This window comes from Strongylocentrotus purpuratus, unplaced genomic scaffold (assembly GCF_000002235.5).
Source record: "Strongylocentrotus purpuratus isolate Spur 01 unplaced genomic scaffold, Spur_5.0 spur5_scaffold_17, whole genome shotgun sequence".
In the NCBI taxonomy this organism is placed as follows: domain Eukaryota; kingdom Metazoa; phylum Echinodermata; class Echinoidea; order Camarodonta; family Strongylocentrotidae; genus Strongylocentrotus; species Strongylocentrotus purpuratus.
This window is the reverse complement of record NW_022145602.1, coordinates 28,992,505-29,013,031: the sequence shown is the minus strand read 5'-3', so window position 1 is coordinate 29,013,031 and position 20,527 is coordinate 28,992,505. Positions and strand designations below refer to the sequence as shown.

At 35.9% G+C, this 20,527-nt stretch overlaps 1 protein-coding gene and 1 long non-coding RNA gene across 13 annotated transcripts in view; one reads left to right on the top strand and one right to left on the bottom strand.

Annotated features, from left to right (window-relative positions):
* Positions 1-3,484, top strand: part of LOC590371 (acetyl-CoA carboxylase) — an 83,909-nt gene extending 80,425 nt beyond the window's left edge. For all 11 annotated transcript variants that reach the window (XM_030988069.1, XM_030988060.1, XM_030988064.1 and 8 more), the window contains one exon: positions 145-3,484. In XM_030988069.1, coding sequence (XP_030843929.1) covers positions 145-268 — 124 coding nt within the window. In that variant the 3' untranslated portion in view covers positions 269-3,484. The remainder of the gene's footprint in view (positions 1-144) is intronic.
* A 1,778-nt stretch (positions 3,485-5,262) lies between these two features.
* On the bottom strand, positions 5,263-18,644 carry LOC753030. Of its 2 annotated transcripts, XR_971421.2 has the most exons (5): positions 18,463-18,644; positions 11,129-11,179; positions 10,620-10,736; positions 8,678-8,761; positions 5,263-7,162 (listed from the first exon to the last, which is right to left on the bottom strand). It is a non-coding gene; the product is annotated as an uncharacterized LOC753030 (long non-coding RNA). The 2 variants fall into 2 exon arrangements; XR_971420.2 differs by lacking the exon at positions 5,263-7,162 and having other exon boundaries at positions 8,083-8,761; positions 18,463-18,643.
* Positions 18,645-20,527: the final 1,883 nt, after the last annotated feature.

Here is a 20,527-nt window from a genome sequence, read left to right as displayed (position 1 = left end):
AGCCAAAGGATATTAGTGACGTGTCGGGATTCGAACTCTCAACCTTTGCATCTGCAGTCAAGAGCCTTAAACCACTCGACCACGACACTCCCACTGTCTCTAATATTTTGAATGAGCATTACCTTATCTTCATTTCCCATTCAGGCTGGTCAAGGAGAACCCTGATGTTGCCTTAGATTCTATCATCCACATCTCCCAGCAGATGACATCCAGTCAGCGTACAGAGGCATCTAGAATCCTGTCCTCCATCGAGCACAAATCCAACTGAGGCAATGTGGTCCCACTACCCCCGGAGGATGACTGGACTGTGTAACCATGGCAATGAGAATCTTACCTTCCGTAGAACATTATTCCAAATGAGATGATGTCCCTGCATGTTAACTGTACTGTGTAACCATGGTAACAGAAATAACACTGCAACATCCAAATTCTGCACTTCTCAGGATCTTCGTCATTTAGAGATTTGTCTGACAACAGGTCCTAGAGCATCCTGTCTTGAGATGCCTAAGATGGAACATGGTGACTAAAGGTCATCTTGTGATGGTAGTAATCCAGAGAACCATCATGATCATCCTATTGATGGAGCCATGGAGCCTTCCAATATTGCCCACATGAATATATAGCATGTGGGACTAAACATGGTAATGTTGTTCGATGATACCAGGTTTCCAAGGTTTGCGAACATGAGTTTCACGTAGGCTGGGAATTTCTATAAGTCAGCAATAATAGTATAAGTGACTTCCCCTCATGTTATGTGATCTACAAATACACATGAGCAAGTTTTTACAAAAGTTTACAGACTGTAAGTACGCGTACCTTACTCCGTATTACAATTACATATTCAGGATGTGTTTTGTTCTGTAATATATAATGCATTTTCTTTAAGGTGGATTTAGATGTTGCTGTTCTTTGCACACCATTTTAGGGCATCAGGAAAATGTTGGTGCAAATTAAGTTCAAGTCGAACAGATTTTCATAGCGAGGCTTGCATGTACGTGTCATCATGTGCAATTGATAGTGATGGGGCTAGGTTGGATAACTGTACATGAACATGACCTTTAAAGAGAAGGTTGCGTTCTAGAAAAGGTGAATTATTTGTGAGCTTTTTCATTCTTTTTGTGTTTAATAGTGTGGAAAGTTTTCATAGAAAATGTTTCCGCTGAAAATAATCATGGCTCTCCTAATGCTCTCATATTCAAATTTTCGAAATATGGCAAGGAACGGCTAAAGGATGTTGACTACCCTTTCTTGTGATAGGTTTGTTAATGATTTAGAGGTAAATTCATATATTTTGGGGATATGACCAAACATTTCGAGATGTTGTTGGCCAAATGTTGCCATAAACATGTATGTACTGTACCAGACCCACGTTGAATAACTATCATAGTGAGAAACCCATATTTCTTCTCCACCCACCCCCCCCCCCCCCCCAAAAAAAAAAAAGTGAGTGGGGTTGGGAGATGAGCTGGCTTTTTAAATCTGTAAAGACCATAGACTTATCTAAAAATATAAACAAAACAAAATGAGACAAATATAGTTACATACATGTATACATGTCTCCTCCCATCTAATGGGGGTAGTATTTATGTAGTATTCAAGTTTTCATTATGCCCATGAATGTATATGCATGTACATTATGATTTTCCGTAATATTGACCTCTGATCTTGACATTTCAACAGGAAGATTTAGGACAGTACTGTTTTTTGGACATGATCCTCAGGGAATATGATTTTTTGTTAAACATTTTGTAATGGTCATAATTTATTGGAATCACTTAGTGAACATCTGCATATTAATGTGCAAGTAGAGTGTAGATTGTACATGTAAGCAATGAGCAGCATTATGATATCACTTAAAAGTGGCAATTTGTAATCTATTGTGTTGTTTTAATACGATTAATTAGTGCAAGTAGGATAAAATTGGATTATCTACACCTACATGTATACCTACATGTACACCTACATGTACATGCAACAAAATAGTGCATTGTAAATGTACTAATGGACATGGGATGTTCTTTTGTTAAGTTTGTGAATCGATGTTCCCTTTAATTTAGTTCAGTTTAATAGAATGTTTTTTATAGCTCCTATTCTTACCTGTTTTCAAATCCTTATCATAATGCAGTGGGATATATGCAAATTGTATGCAGGCCAGTATTGAAACTAATGTACATAAATAGACTAACTCTGTATTTGGCCTTTCGCCTGGATGAACCACTGGACTGCCATATTTAGTATATAACACACATGTACTGAATGTGGGCAAATAGTTGGCTGTGACACTCCGCTGGTTGTTCCACTGGTCGACCAAAGCTTGTGTAGAGTTAATGTAAAAAGTTGTGGATTGAAAGATTTTATTGCTATGAATTTATTGCTGTGAATTTATAAAATGATCAAAAATGTATATTATGTATATTGAGTAGTATTGCAGAGAATGATTGTGACTGACTTTTATACTTTTTTTAAAGATATAATTTGATTTATGAACAATTTTCAATGAAGCAGCTTGGAAAAGGATGTTTTACAGATTTTGTTTCCAAAACAAGAGATATTGTACATGTAGATTCTATTATATTTTCATGACATACATTGTACACACACATGTATCATTATGTGGGTCAAACTCACCATATAATGCAGTCTATTATGTGACACTGTACAGGTGCGTTACATGTATGTGTATCTTGATACATCCTGCCTTGCTATACTTTGCAAGGCAGAAATGCAACTAAATGTAGTTGGGATTTTCTACTGTGCACTTACATAATATGCATTGATAAACCATTTATGGATTTGGTTGTAATTCATATGAAAATGTGCAATTTTATTATATTTCTATTCAATCTTACTACATTATCGGAGAGAGAGGGTGTATTTTGTATATTTTTAGGGTGGTTGTAATCTACTATACTATAAAAGGGTTTCTTTCGTCAGTCATTTGTAATATTTAGTCAAGTACTAGCCGGGAAACTCGTAGATAAACTAAGGACTTTTTAAAGGCTGGGTACTGTACTGACATCACTACGACTGCCGTCATGTATTCAATTGGCCATCTTTCGGTGAACGCATACATAGAGCGATTTTGGTTCCTGTACCCAAGCATCGTCACGCATGCATCATGAAGTTGGTGATGCATTGTGGGACCAGGCCGTCGATACATTGGGGCATTGTAATCAGCAGAGGGCAGTATACATAAACCTGAAGTGGTGTGAGTAGAATGCCTTGCCTTTATATGGTACAAATATCTGTACCTCCACACTGTATTATTGACCAAAATACAAATATATATATGCATGAATATTCATAAAATGGGTGGTTGAGGAAATTAAAAATGTATTTTCAGTATTCTTTGATTGAGATATGATAATTGAAATTGGGAATAACTGATTTGCATAATTTAGATTTAAGCAATGTTTTTCATACATGTATGTTGTTGATTGGAGAATGAATTTTTATTTGAATAAAATTCAAATTGATGCATAAATACTGATTCACAAAATGCCTTTTCTTAGAGTATATATGTTCCTTCTAAAATGAAATTAGGTGACAAGGCTAATCATAACCATGTTGAAAAACAAGTACATGTAGGATATCAATTGTCATATTGCTGACATTGTACGTTTGTTTGACTGCAATGAATGAACATGATTTCATAATGAAAAGATACTAGAGCAAAGAAACCTGTTATCGTCTCTCTCTCTCTCTCTCTCTCTCTCTCTCTCTCCCCCCCCCCTCTCTCACTCACCCAATCTCTTATCTCTCTTCCTCTCTCTATCTCTCTCTACCTCTCTCTCCACCCACTCTCTCTCTCTTTTGAATTCCATTTCCCATTCTTCTTGCTCTGTCTTTTTATGATTAATGTCATTTTCACATTTCTTCAAAATACATCAAAATTACAATAAATGCTTCGCACTTCTTCCTTCTCACTTTCTGAATTTCCCTCTTTGACATTATACTCAAAAGAGCAACCCTGCCCCCCCCCCCCCCATCTCCAGAGTACCAAAGTGTGATGTCATACTGGCTAAGTTGTCAAGGTTGCTGGTTCCAAACAGTATTCGTGCTAAACAATGGAATTTGCCCTGCTCCAACCTGTACTTGAATCAGTTTGTGGTAAACATCATGCGCAGGCTCTCTTGTTTAGAATCAGTAACCTGGACAATGAGCGAATATTAACACTTCGATACTCTATTCTTCACCTCACCTGCAGAAATGAGTCATTGACAGAGTTTTATACACATACATGTATTACGATTTATTCAATTATACTCAATAGAATGTACTTAATTTTCCACAGACACCAATACATTTGGTATACAATATAAATTTCTCAATATCAAAATTTTACAAAAAGCAGTCACATTGGCTCATACAGTCACAAATTCCATGCCATAAACGTTATGTACATGAATAGAAGTGCAGTGCAGGTGATGAAAACACATTAATGAAAGCTTGAAGCATTCACATTACTGCACTGTTCACAAAATACATTGTAGATGTACGATACAGAAAAGCTGACCCCCAAAACTGTCCAGTATTACCTTCCCAAATCATCAAAAGTAAATTTACTTTCCACTTTATTGAAGAGACGCATAAATGCTTGTTCCGATATGGTCGCAAACAAATGCTGCATTTGTTTCCTTTTAATGTGTTTAAAAAAATGGAAACTGCACGCAGCAAAGATCCTATAGGCGCGATAGCTCAGTTGGTAGAACAGTGGTCTCGTAATCCGGAGACTCCGGTTTGAAACCAAGTCGATGCGCTAGTGCCCTTTGGTAAGGCATTAATCCTCATTACCAGGTCTCTCGGAGAGGCCCTAAAGCCGTCGGTCCTCTGGTTTCTAACTAACGAGCATTTATGCTTTCTTAGCATTAGGATAAAATAACCCCCACTACTATATGTATTCACCGAGCTTCGTGAAGCATATTATGAAAAAAAACGTTGTGGTTTACTCGGTCACATCTGAATGCACTCTACATACCTATAAAAAAAAAAAGGCAATAATAATAATTATCCTTGCTTATATAGCGCCTAACACTCACTTTATCAGAAGGCAAGAACATGTACCATTACCAAAATGTACCGACACCAGGTACGTTAAAGAGAAGGTTGAGTTCTGGGAAGCTAGAGGTGAAAAATGTCATTGTTATTATGCAAATGTGGAAGAAAATCAGAGAAAAAATGTTCCCTGAAAAGCAAGGCTCTTCAAATGCCTTTATATTTTAAATATGACAAGTAACAGCTTAAAAATGAGGTCTGATTGTTATGCCACATGTTCGTATAGTACCATAAACATCTTTCTATGTCCAGTACTGCTTGTTACTTTACCAGGACTGGGCCAAATTTCTTATTATTTTGATGACTACAAAACTGGCTTGCAGTACACTTCAATACTTACATGCTACATGATCAATCTTTTCTGATCGATTCCACACCGTTTTTTTCACAATGCAATTGTATTAGAACTCAACTTTATCTTTAATGGCCAAAACACGGTATTTAACATTCTGAGCATTCTCAGTCACCTACAATAAATAATTTGGAAAGATATATTTGAATCTCAGAAGAATTATAATACAATCAAATAGAAATCAATGTACAATAGAAGCATGAATACACTCTCCTGAAATACAGTGGAACCTGGTAAAAACAATGTGCTTTATCTAGGACCAAGGAAAGGGGGGGGGGGGGGGGGGGGGGGGTAGTGAGCAATTTTTTTTCTCCAACATATGAAGGATAGTCAATACCAAGAATCTGCATCAATGAATAACAGTTGTGGAATGTCCACTATCGGATGTTATGATAAGTTAGAGGGAGAAGACCAAGCATTAGAAAGCAAAATGATGGGACAGGACCTGGGGTGGCGTTTCACAAAGCCTCTTTTTCAATGACAAATAACAAAAGCAGTGACAAATCTGCTGATAACCAGTCAGAAGCAAGGATTTCAGTGGCTTATAACAAAAATTGTCATTTGTTACTGCACAAGTTTTGTGAAATGCCCCCCCCCCAAGTCCAAAAGTGTATTACATTTACACTAAACAATCTAACATTCAATATACTACAGCATGTAAATAAATACCAAGTATTAAAGGATTAGTTAAAAGTAGCTGCACGTAAGAAATGCTTTACATGTACACATGCCCAATTTTTCTGTGTGAAATCAAATACAGAAATGCAAAGCGGATTATGAATACACCCTTTCGCGGTTACCAGAGTGCACATGCGCCGACATGGGCGCCATTCGTAATTGCGAGTAAATATTGCGAGTAACTTTTGTCGTATGCAGCATGCAATTAAAGTGTTGATACGATGTCAGCGCAGGCAGTGACGCAACAATACATGCGCGTCTGAAAACATTGATGACCGTGCTTTTAATACTTGCAAATTGAAATGGTGGCCTTAACTGTGAAAAGGTGTATTACTACATGTAAATTCTAATGATGTGATTTTACTTTATTGAAACAATGTAATCTCAGAACTAAAAAAACACCAGAATACAGCATTCCTAATATTAAACAAGATTTTACTACTTAAATATTAGAATACAATAAATACTATGAAATACATGAACTGGATATACACACGAATTGCAAGATTGCAGAGTTTGAGTGAATGAATTGTAACACTCTAATTATGAATTCTAACTGAAAAATCAACTTATTTTGATACTCCGTTTGGGTTTCAGCGGTCATTGCAAGAGGAGCAAGAGGAAATCAAATGACTTCACAAATGCTCATCTGGAAGCCGTCATGGGACAAACACAACAGAGGTAATCCAGCAATGACTTACATGGATAAGTATTAAGATAAAGATACTCGTCTACCAAGGCAGGAACACCCAAAGATCATGAAGAAACAAACTGAATGAAAAAATTAATTGTCAAATCAGTGTGAGTATGCTTGACCCAACAGTAGTAGATACCAAAGAAATTCATAAAAATCAAATTAAAAGTATATCTACAGGCTACAAGTATCACTGTCATAGCTATCAACATGCCAATACACACCGTACCATCAATATATCAATTCAATACATTTGCCTTGAAGTCACACTGCATGTACTAGAAGCGCTACCGCACAATCCCCTCTAGCGCCACCTCAGGTCAGCTGTACCTGTATGGTCCAGTAACTCGCTGCGCTGTTGGTTCTTGCAATGAGTCCCCTGCCTGCGAAGCGGAAATTAGCTTTTGGGTTATGCACTATTGGCAAGTTGACTATGAGATGGCGGCGAGCAATAAACAATATGCCAAGGCAGAAAGTTCATCAGTACAGTATCGCTTTAAGAAAATATCAGCAAGTACATACATCATCAACACAGAATACAAAATAGACCAGGGGGGTGTTTCACAAAGATTCTAAGTCGAACTTAACTCTAAGTTGGATTTAAATATTAAGGAGAGTTGTTTATAGCCTTATAGTGAAATATATTCAAAAGCAAAAATTCAAGTATTTTAAACTGTTCGTAAATTCCACATCAAGAACATGATAATAGAAAATATGAATATTTTGAATCAACATTTTATATGCCTTTTAAAATAACTTTTACAAAATATTTTCAAGGATGCTAATGGATTTTCATAATTGTTAAGTCCAACTTAGGGATAAGTTCAACTTAGGATCTTTGTGAAACACCCCCAAGGACCCTTTAGAACCCACTTGTGCTTGTAAAAGGGACCCCTCACAAGTGAAATATAATTATCATCTTGATGCAACTGATATCATGAAGAATATTCCCATTTTACTTTTATAATTATTCTAGTTATAATAACACAGGCAAGACGGAAAGCAAATATTAAGCAGTAGTTAATTGCTGAAGAAAATGAAATTTGACTGATGGTTAACCAGGTTATATAAAACAGTGCATAAAATTGGAATGATCCTTGCATGTACCTAATGCTTGCCTTTCGGAGCATGTTGCTTCCCATAATACTTTAGACTTTAGAGTGATTTTGTACTTATCTTTTTAAATCAACCACAAGCAAGTAAAATTGAGGGGGAGAGGGGTTTCAGTACCATAATGTAACCCCCATAACCTTTTATACAAATCAGATAAATGTACTAAAACCATTCTGGGCCATTTTTCTACAGTTTTAACATACTGTGAATTAAATATTTAAATTCAAAGAAGATGTACATGAATGTGAGACAAGTAAATGTAAGATACATATTAACACATTGTTTATTTTTTGACAGAAGGGCAATACCAGTAAATCTGTCTTCAAATATATGATTTAATGTCCTTCTGGCAGTGAACAGACAAGGTGTTTCTTAATTAACATGAGTTATACCGCCTTTCAGGTGAGTTTAACAACACACTAGTGGATAATATAGCACTGACCTCCAATCATTGTTGGACTAGTGCAGATCTCCGTCTCATAAAGAGTTGCGATTGATCAATTAAATCGTTAGTCCTCCAATCAATCATAAATTTGCAGTCTCCTATCTCTTATGTACATAGTTGCGATTGATATCAACTCTTTATAAGACAGGGCCAAGGACTGATAAAGCCAGTGCAAACATGTACATGTGCAGCAACAATATGTTAATATCTTCAAGTACTGTAGGTCATCCCGACGTTCGTCACAAGCAGGACAAGCTCAAGTGTAATCAGCTTTCTAAAAACGGCTTTGACTTGATAAGCTTCAATACATATTTTTATTCCATTAAGAAATGAATCATACCAGCTTGTATTTGCAGTTTATTCTGTGACTAGCTTTGCCCAACTGTAGAAGTAGGTTGAAGTGCTGTTACGAGGAAACTTGCCACTGTGAGATAAAAACAGACATAAGTATAATGTAAGAAAATTTGTTGTCAAACAGAAACTTATCACGAATTTTCAAGAGTCTGATCTGGACTTAAAATGCTTCTTTCATTGTTAAATTTGGTATTAAATGTATCCTTTGCAAACAATCATCATAACAATGTTATCCTATTCTCTTCAGGAAGACAAGCTTGGTCATTTGAAGCCTGTTTTTTTGTAAGAAAATTCAAAAGTAAAGAGACAACACTACAACGTGTTGTAGTCTAGAGGATAAGTCACTGGACTGTTCAGTAGATCGTAAGGTATGGGGCTCAAATCCCAGCAAGACACTAACATCCTTCGGCAAGATGTTAATCTATATCAGCACCCTCTACCAAGGTGTAAATGCATACCGGGGGGGGGGGGGGGGGGGGGGGGTTCACAAAGATCCTAAGTTGAACTTATCTCTAAGTTGGACTTAACAATTATGGAAAGCCATTAGCATCCTTGAAAATATTTTGTAGAAGTTATTTTAAAAGGCATAAAATGTTGATTCAAACCATTCAATGGCTCTCCATAATATTTAAGTCCAACTTAGAGTTAAGTTTGACTTTGAATCTTTGTGAAACACCCCCCTGATAATGCTTGCGCACTACATGTCATCACTTTGGCAGCTCAACTACCGGTATAGAGTAACAAAGTGCCGATGTCACATTGGCTTGTCATCTAGGTTACTACCTCTATACACGAGCCTGCACATAAGGTTCTCCACAAAATCATTCAAGCAACAGGCTGGAGCAGAGCAAATTCAGTGTTTAAGCTGGTGTGATTACCGACCACACCATTGTTCAGCACAAAATTGTGTGGGACCAGCAACTTGGACAACTTGGACAGCACACTTCAATACTCTATAACCGGGGTAATAATGTTTATAAAGTGCCATGAGCATCACCGCGTGACGGACATGAGCGATATAGAAGTGGCAAAAATTATTATTATTATTATCATTATTTTATAGTAGCATCATTTTACTGTTTTCATCCCTACTTGCAATTCCCTTACACCTTTCTAAAGGTTAATTAATCAGTTTTACCTCCTCAAACTGGCAACACATATCAATCATTTGTACGTTTCACTCTAAAAGTTTTTAAAATATTGAACAGTATATTGAATGAAAAAGTGAGAATGAAAATTATCCAAACAAATAACAAGAAAATGCTAATATGTCCATGAAAAAGTGATTATAAATTTCACTCTGCATGCCAATTTATAGACTGCAAAGATAATTTTTGATCAAATCACTCTTATTCACGAATACGGCAATATACTGCAACTGAAATGGATTCGAATTTTCCAGTTATTTCTGCATACAATTTATAAGTCACAGCATTCTGGATTTGAATTGAATTGAATTGAATTTATTCACCACTTTCATAAAAACATCCAAAGGCTGAAAGAATACTACAATTTCTTGCAAACATAGATAAACCATAAAAAATGGAAAATACACTAAAGGAAATTACGAAGTGGTTGGATCATCAAAAAAAGTTACAAAAATTTATAAGTAGATGATCCCAAAAATGTACACAAAAAAAAAAAAAAAAAAAAAGAGACAAAGAAAATACAATAATACAATGGTAATTACACATAAATAATTGCGTTTGTAAAATTCAAATTTTCTACATCAGATGAAGTTTTAGATTATGCTTAAATTTGTTTAAAGATGCACACTGTTTAATAAAGTTTAGGGGGTAGTTTGTTCCAAATAGTGGGTCCATGGCATAAAAAGATACTATTTGAAAATGAAGAATGACCATGGATCAAAATATAGAAATGAAACATCACTAAAAGGTGACGCTACAATGCTATGGTTTAAGAAGTACCTTTAATCCTCCTTGACCACTTGTGTCGTCTACTTTGGCTGCTTTCCTCTCAGCGTCTTCTTTCTGCTGTAGTTTTCTCTTCACTCCCTCTGGGTCCTTCAATCCTCGGCCCTCTTGCTATGTACAGGGAATCATTTACAAGAAGAAACATGTTTTAGTATTTTTGTGGGTAGTAAGAACAGAGACCTTTCCCTCTCTCTCTCTCTCCATCTCACTCCCTCTTTCCTTCTCTCTCTCTCTCTCTCTCTCTCTCTCTTTCGCTCTGTCTCTGTCTGTCTGTCTCTCTCTCTCTCTCACAAATTTCCACCCTACCTCACTCTCTATAGACCAATAAATAACAATTTAATAATAATAATAATATAAATAAAATGGTTTACCCAATGTTCAATGAAAGCAATCACTGGGAAATGAAATGCTAGGAACCATCCCCCTCCCCCTTCTTCTTAATTGGAGCTCTTGTTTAAATTTGAATATTCTGAATTTAAACAAGTCCTCTATTTAAGGTTTACCTGGGTTAGTCTTTTTTCAGCTGCTTCTGCTTGTTGCCTACGTTTGGTTTCCTGTACAGAGAGAGATGGAAAACAAAAAGAGGGGATTACAATAGTGCCTTGAAGAATGTTTGCAAAGAGTTTGAATGCTTTTATATCCTCCTCTATGGGTCTAAATGTACTTCTTTTATCAGTATTAAGTACATGTATGGGCCGGTGCACAGCGTAGTTGGTATAATTGTCTCTCACACTTGAGATTAACCACTTGACTGCTACCCACGTATATGTACATGTACGTGCTTAGGGCAGTGCACTTTCAAGACTGTAGCACTGCATAATGCCAAGCCCTACTGTGTAATTAGCACTGCAATGTTGGTTGGTTCTTCGTTTAGATGGCGCTCTTCAATCTCAAAGATTATTTGCGCCAGTCAATTTTGTGTATAGCTTTGGCGTGGGCTTCGGAAATCAAGCCCACGAGCGACTTTCCTTGGTGAAATGAAATTAATAGTGATATGGTTTTATAAAAAAAAAAAAAAAAAAAAAAAAAAAAGCTGCAATATTAAAATTGCATAAAATGCACATAAAAGGCAAGATGGGAGTTAGTTGCAATTGTTCATGGAAAAACCGCAAATACTTCATTTTATATATTATTACAGGATCGACATAAGTTAAGGGGATCCCTGATAGCTTTAAAAGCTATCTAAAACGATTAGTATCGTATATGTAACCCAATAATTCACGAGTAAAAATTGGGTTAGACATCAATAATTGTTTCAGATTGGGGTTGTTCAATTTAATCCTTTCTTTTAAGAGACGTCTATCTTTGTCGTATTTTGTACAATAGAAAATAAAATGTTTAATTGTTTCATCTTCTTGACAAACTTCACAAAGACCAGTATCGTGTTGGTTAATTTGAAAAAGGTAATAATTTAAACTACAGTTACATGTACCTACTCTTAGTTGTTGTATCAAGCATTCTTCTCTGCGAGATAGGCCTTGTCTATGTATGGGCTTTGAAACGTCGCTATGCAAAGCATATAAAAATCTACCGTGTTCTGCATTGTCCCATTCTGCTTGCCATAATTTGTTATAATGGATCAAACGAGAGGCTGCCAATTCACTTCTTGTATTTGGTATAACTATGTCTATACACCTTTTCATGGCTCCTTTTTTGGCAGCCCGATCTACGATCTCATTGCCCCTAATATCGCAATGTGACGGAATCCATTCAAAAGCAACACAAACATCCTTAAACTGCAAAATATTAATTATGGATAAAATTTCATTTACAATAGCACATCTAATAAAGTATGAATCGATCATTTGTAAAGCTGACAAAGCGTCGCTAAAAATTACCACCGAAGAGGATTCAATAAATGTATTAGTCCACTCTAGTGCCATTAGTATGGCCACTACATGTAGTTCTGCTCTCATAATACAGACATGGGATAATCTAAAAAATTTCACCACATTATAATGAGACACATAAAATGTGGCTCCTGTCTTCCCATCCTCGAGTTTAGAACCATCTGTATCCATATGTAAAAACCCATTCCATGAATTTCCAATGCTATCTAGAACAATCGATTTTATTTCAAATGGAGGCATTTCCTTTTTTTGCACTTTGCCATGGTGTTCGAAAGACACTTGTGGTCGTGCTAACCGCCATTCTGGGATTTTCGGCAATAAGTTGGTTTGCCCTTCCACCACTACTTCGTCTCTAAAGGATCGCAGTTTAAAAGGTCCTTCTCCTATCTTCCATTCTAAGTTATTTAAATCATAGTCATCACCCAATACTTCTTTTGTTGGGTGGTTTAAAGTACTAGACAGTAAATAAACTCGAAAGTTATCATTTAACAACCTTCTACGATATCTCAGAGGCAGCTCCCCGGTCAAAACTTGTAAAGCCTCCAAAGACACATTGTGTATTGTGCCTGTAATAATTTTTAAGGCTCTGTATTGGATAGAGTCAAGTTTTTTTGTTAAAGATATACAAGCAGAATCATACATTTCACTCCCATAGTCCAAAATGGATAGGATAAGTCCTTTATAAATCATCATCAAAATCTCATACTTACTTCCCCAGGGGGTGCCGGAGACACAACGTAGCAAGTTTATTCTTTTCTTACATTTATCAATGATAGAATCTATATGGACAGACCAAGTTAAATTGGAGTCAAACCTCACACCAAGGAACTTATACTGCTCGCATATAGGCAGATTATGTCCTTTTATTTGTAGAAGAATATCTTTCTTTTGTTTGTTGGTAAAGACTAATACTGCAGATTTGGTAGGGGAAACGTTTAACTTCCACGTCCAACACCATATCTCAAGCTCATGCAGGGCCTCTTGTAATTTCCTGCGGGCCAGCTCTAAATCCTTATTTGAACACCAGATTGCAATGTCATCAGCATAGCAAGATAATTTAACATCACTTACATTTATCTTGAGATCATTTAACATTAAAGTAAATAATAAAGGACTTAATGAACTTCCTTGCGGGATTCCATTTTCTAACGTGTAGTGGCGAGACATATAGTTATTTATCCTCACATTAGAAATCCTACTCAATAGAAATGCTTTTATAAAAAGTAACATTTTTCCACCAATGCCTAAGATAGATAATTTTCTTAGTAGACCTGTTTTCCATAGCGAATCATATGCTTTTTCTAAATCAAGAAAGACCGCTACGGTATATTTTTTACTTTTCAAGGATATACATGTATGTATGTCCGTCTCCAATCTCACTAAGTGATCTTTGACATTCCTATATTTGCAGAAGCCAGATTGAATAGGATTTAATAGTCTGTTTTTTTCTAGAAACCACGTCAGGCGATTTTTTATCATTTTTTCCATAATTTTAGAGAATGTTGATATCAACGAAATCGGCCTATAAGAGGTCACTTGAGTCGGATCTTTTCCGGATTTCAAGATTGGTATTTGAATAACCTCATACCACTGATGTGGAAAAAGTGAGATTTTCCAAATGTCATTATACAAGTTTAATAAATACACGAGTGCCTTGTTCGGCAAATTCTTAATCATAATTAAATAAATATCATCCTTACCGGATGAGGAGTTTTTCATCTCCTTTAAAACATTCCCCATTTCACTCATGTTAAAGTCATCATTGATACTAAGGCTGCGACGGGTAGTCGAATGCTCGAGTACCCGCACGGTTGACAACTACTCGGGTACGATTTCTTGTACCCGAATATTCGGCCGCAAAAAAAAAAATTAAAAAAAAAAAAAAAAAAAAAAAAAAATGTCCAGGCCCACGCTTACCCGTGCCAGGGAGAGCAGCGTCCGCTGGCATGGTACCGTCGGTAAAAATGTTTCCCAACTCAAGCACTGTCAAACTCACCTTTCAGAAACTGGGACCAAATGTCCAGATTTCTGTTTGGACTTGGAGGAAAATGGATTATTCTGCCATCTTTGGTTTTTAAAACAGCATTGTTTACTGTTATTATTCTTATTAAATCGGCGCCTTCAACTGCAACTCAAAGTAAAGTTGCATGCGTTTTCAGCGAGGGACCTGAGAAACTGCCGAGAGGTATGGTAGTGGCAAAAAAAGAAAAAAAATCAAAAAAATCCAAAAATCCAAAAATTCAAAAAAAATCAAAAAAAATCAAAAAAAAATCAAAAAAATTCAAAAAAATTCAAAAAAATTATAAAAAAATATGGCGTCCGAATACTCGAGTATTCGCCTGTGAGCCTGGGAGTGTACTCGGGTACCTCATTACACTGTTGTGCACAGCCCTAATTGATACAATCATCATCATTTGTTGAAGAATTATTGTACAAGATATTTTCGTTTTCATTTTTAGTTACGGAAAGTGATTCATCAACCGATTTAAAATAGGTTGCCATTGCATTTGCTTTTTCCTCAGATTCTTTCAAGATATTTCCGTCTACAAATAGATTGTGAAAGATGTGCTTGTTCATTGTACTGTCCTGCATTCTTTTAACCTGTTCCCAGACTTTCCCAATGTCTGTAAATCTATTCATTCTACGGCAGTACTCTAACCAATAATCATATTGAGCTCTCCTGATTACCTTCTGAGCGACATCTTTCTTCTTTAAGTATTTCTTAACATCATTTAGATCATAATACCTTCTTAACCTGTTTTTAAGACGATTTCTCTCTTGCACCGCCTTCTTGCAGGCATTGTTCCACCAGGGATTTACTTTTCTTCTCTTGGCAATCTGCACACGCGGAATGCACTTGTTCGACGTTTCCTTGATCACCTTAACAATCACATTGTATCTGCCTTGAATGTTTAGTTCTGCACCAAGATTTTCATATCCTTCTTTTCTCAATGCCTCTTCAATTTCTTCTCTATACTCTTCCCAATTAACCTTTCTAAAAGACCATCTCTGTCCCATATTCTCACCCCCTGGTCTATTGTACACATGTTTAAAATTTAAGCAAACCAGATTATGACCACTGCCAAAATTATTGGATAGTACTTTCCACTCTGTATTACGTGCTAATTCTTTCGATACTAAGGACAAATCCAGATTTGAGTATGTACCATAATATGGGTCTAACCTTGTAGGAGATCCATCATTTAATAAAACCAAATCATTATTTTCTATAAAAGACTCCACAGTTCTACCGTTTGTGTCTAATTTGTTGCTCCCCCATAGAGGATTGTGACTATTAAAGTCGCCTAGAATCAAATACTTCCCCGGCACATTTCTTATCATGTTATTTAGATCTATCAGTTCAATCTTTTTACACGGATTATAATAGTTGAAGATTGAGATAACTCCGTTTTTACAAAAAATATCAACTTTTTGGTATTCGGCGTTCCTGGGTGTATCCATCGCCTGAAAAGTGATGTCGTTTTTTAAATACATCACCAAACCACCTCTTCTGCCGTCCGGCCTGTTTTTACAAACACAAACGTAATTGGGTATAGACAAAACATTAAAATCGTTAAACCAAGTTTCTTGGATGCACATTATATCTGGGTGAATACCTAACAAATTGTTATCAATAAGGGAAGATAAAAAGTTTGCGCCATGCGCCGTCAAGCCTTGTGCGTTCCATTGTACAATCAATAGGTCTGATATGGACTTATTAGTCATATGAGGCGACTTTTTACCATTTCCATGGTAATGTCTACCTTCAAAATTTCTTTGCCTGCTCTAACTACCGCTTCCAAGAAATTATCATCATTACTGGACTGAGGCAACTGTCGTACCACAAACAGAATAAACATAATCAAATCAATAGATGTCATATTTACTGGAGTTTGGGTTGCAGTTTCCTTCTTTGTTTTTCGTACTGGAATTGGGATCTGGGAATGAGATCTGGGTATTGCCCTGTCCCTTTCTTCCTGTCCCTTTCTTTCTCGTACTGTGTGTGGGGTATGGGCCTGAGGGTTCGGATTGGCTCTCTGCAATGATGGTATACAGGTCTTGAACAGTAGATGGCGCTCTTCCCAAAAATAATCCGGCTTTTTTGTGTACAGTTTTTGCCAGGCTTTTGTACAATACAAACATGCAGTAGCACTGGGGGTATGAACGCGTTTAAAGCCAATAGCAGTCAAGTGGTTAAGCTTACATAAGCATTTAAGAAACCAAACCAAAAACAGAGAAGATTTCCCCCAATTTTCTTTTTTCTTCTATGCAGGTCAGGAGCCCATTGGCATTGGTTTAGCGCATGGATCATACAAAAACAATCTTACGAAGAAAAAAGTATTTACAAGGTTATTTGTTCAACCTAGATTGCCATTAGTGTAGTTTACAATGAGGAATCTGCCTATTACATTTTTAATTTAAGTTGAGGCAATCCTTCAAAGCAAATTTAAACAAAGGAAAATGCTATTTCAAATAGGAGATCATCTCAAAAATAGGCTACCAAAAGTCTCTGACAATAGAATTAAAAATAGTCTCTCAAAAAGAAAAAAAAAGAGTATCCCATATTGGCTGGCTCATCTTAAGCTGGTTAAATGATAAAATTAGATTCAAAACCCCCTGCTACATTAGCAAGATAGGGAAAAATCTGGGCTATATACTGGTAGATAGTAGTGTTATTTTTACTCCTCCAGTCCAGACTAGCCAGCCTAAGCTGAGATGAGCTGAAGAATATAGACTTATTTACAGAATTGTATGCGAGAATAATAAAGGTTTTTACAAATTTCAATTTAATTTGTAGCTTGAATGATATACATGTAGAAATGTAGGCCTACTATTCTCTTTCTCTCTCTCTCTCTCTCTCTATATATATTAACTTACATAATTTATTCATCTAGAGGTCTATATAAAAAAAATATAAAAAACGTCCATCAAAACTACTTATCAAGGCACTTAATGACTTATTACTCCAGCAAAGCAGAGAGTCAATGCTAATGGTATTGACCTCTAGCGCTGCATCACGTGCCGAGAGGCAACAATTGCACACAATACAATTCGAATTTTCCAAGTATTCTTTCTAACAACGCTAAGTTGAAAAGATTGTATTTTACTGCTAGTATAATCACTAAAGTTAAAGGTAATACAAATTTTGAAAATTGGTTGGATAGTGATTCTTTACAATTTTGATATATTTCATGATTTAAATGTAGATGCCCCTGTGGACGTATTAATCTTATTAGACCTATAAGCACTAGAAAATTGAGCCCCTGAAACACTTCTGCTTTCGATAAAAATTGAATTAAAAAATTTACCGGTGCTCCCAGTAAATTTTGATAAATTTCAAATAGCGCCTACGACCATACCATGGTAACTGCGACCACGAAAATGTCAGAATATGTAGTAGTGATGTACATAATATCCAAACAGGATCAGCCAATCAGTCAATTTTAGGGCTATTGTATTAGGCAAGAAACGTTTTTTTATAGCTTAATTAATATCTCGACCTTAATTTTAAGAGGAAGCTATACAACATAAATAGTTTATTATTTACAATTGCATTGCTTTAGGCCCGATTTCAACCGCGACAATGATCACTGAATATTGTAGGATCTCATAAATGCTTCCAATAGATCTGTTCATTGCCATTGGCACCAAATTCATGACCCCACCAGAGTTAGAGTTAGACTCCTCTTACCCAAAACTTTGTATTACCTTTAAGTGCCGATTTTGAGTGAACTCAGTTGAGTTTTGTACAGTGGTGTTTGAAATTTTGATAATCAATAAAGGTCGTCTCAACAGTTTTTAATACACAGCTAGGATAGTAATGCAGCTATGTGTGATAATTATACTGCATTTGTCTTGATGTTACGGCCTACGCCTTACGCCTAACATTGCCCCACATATTCAAAATGGTGGGTGAAACTCAAGCAAAAGTAACACACGAATCGTTATTTTGAACATAAACTTTAGAAATGATAAGAGAAACTTACCGGATCGACATCTTCGTAATCCTCCCGGGCTCCAAACAAGCATTCATTACAAGCACCCATTATGCACAGACTAGGGCTCCAAATTGCGACTCCTTGTCAGAAATCAGCGTAAACAAACGATCAGAGCTGCAAAGGATTCCCTCAAAATTACGCCAATATTAGTCTCCACGCAATCGTTATCATTTATTGAAATAATATTGTTTCCTTTCTCGCTGTAAGTCTTATTTCTAAATAGTTAGTACATATAAATGTGGGCCTGTAGTTGAACATTGCATTATTAAATTCAGCTTTTACTGTACAAATATTTCGCCATTTTCGTTAATGTGAGATTGAAATAATGAATCATGAATTGATCAGAATTATTGACGTGAGGCTATATTGTAAACAGGGTACACCTCTATTAACACAGGCCTACACCATTTGATCAACGTACTGAAGATAACATAATAATATAAATATATATATATATATATATATATATATATATATATATATAATATCTAGATATGTCCTAATGGTCAAACTAATATTACTGAATGGATGAACGAATGACTGAATGAACAAAATACATATAAATAAATGAATATAGGATAATAATAGGGTCACGTAATATAAGAGGCCTAAATTGATGATACTACTACTACTACTACTACTACTACTACTACTACTACTACTACTTCTACTACTACTAACTCTACTAATAATAATAATAATAATGATTTAAGGGTATAATTTTACTCATAGGTACTTGTTTAGTTTACATTATGCCTTTCCATAATCTACGATTTACATCTCCTAATTTGCATCTCAACTCATTATGACCTCGATCCATTGCCCTCTGCACCTTCACACATCACTCTCATTGCCATTGCCACACCTAGTTCCATTTCCCTTCCATTTGTACTTCACATGTTTCTATTGTTTACTTGAATACTCACTATGAATATGACGGACAAAGAAAGAGGACAAAATATACAGTTCCTCAAGTAAATAAAGGAACATCCCTTCACTGTTATTATGTAAAAATGTGTAACATGCATATTCACCTGTTCTACACATTTTTACATTATAGCAATGAAGGGATGTTCCTTTGTCTACCTGAGGCTGAGGAACTGTATATTTTGTCCTCTTTCTTTGTCCGTCATATTCATAGTGACTTCACATGGTTCTATTGTTTAGTTGAACACTTCACCCTTCCATGCATACGTACCGCCTATTCACTATGAACATTACGGACAAAGAAAGAGGACAAAATATACAGTTCCTCATTCTACCCTCAACAATTGCTGTGGTAGACAATAAAAAGAACATCCCTTCACTGCTAAAATGTAAAATTGTGTAGAACAGGTGAATATGCATGTGACACCTGTTCTACTTATTTTACATAATAGCAGTGAAGAGATGTTCCTTTGTCTACCTGAGGAACTGTATAATTTGTCCTCTTTCTTTGTCCGTCATATTCATAGTGACTTCACCCTTCCATGCATACGTACCGCCTATAGGTTCTTTCTTCTCACTGGGTTCTTACATTATGTTGTCCTATTCCATATGTTTCGGATTAGTTTATTTTTGATGTCACTTATATATGTTTTGATCTGGTGAAATTGAGCTTCAAGTCAGTGTACCTCAAGTCTTAAAACCGGTAGGACCTCAATTCTTGTGTGTGTTTTACAATAATAATGGTAATAATAATAACAATAATAATAAGCACCTTCAGAGAGGCAGTGTTTTTTCTGAGGGGGGAGGAGACATATTGCCCCGTCCCCCTAAACCACTGTTTTAAGTACCCTCAAAGGGCCCTTTTTAACACATAATAATGTGGCTCTGTTTACCGTATGTTTATCATGTTTATTCTATGTATATTTCTCTATATATTGGGTACCCCATTAATCAAGCCTTGGCTTTTCGGGGCACCCGGACCATTTATAATGTATTAATACTTTTCATACATGCATAATTTGTAAATTGATTTTTGTGTTTAAATGGTTTAATAAAACGAATTTAATTGAATAAATATGATAATTTCCTGTCTAATTCGAAAGCTGCCCGTTTCCCTTTGTTACAA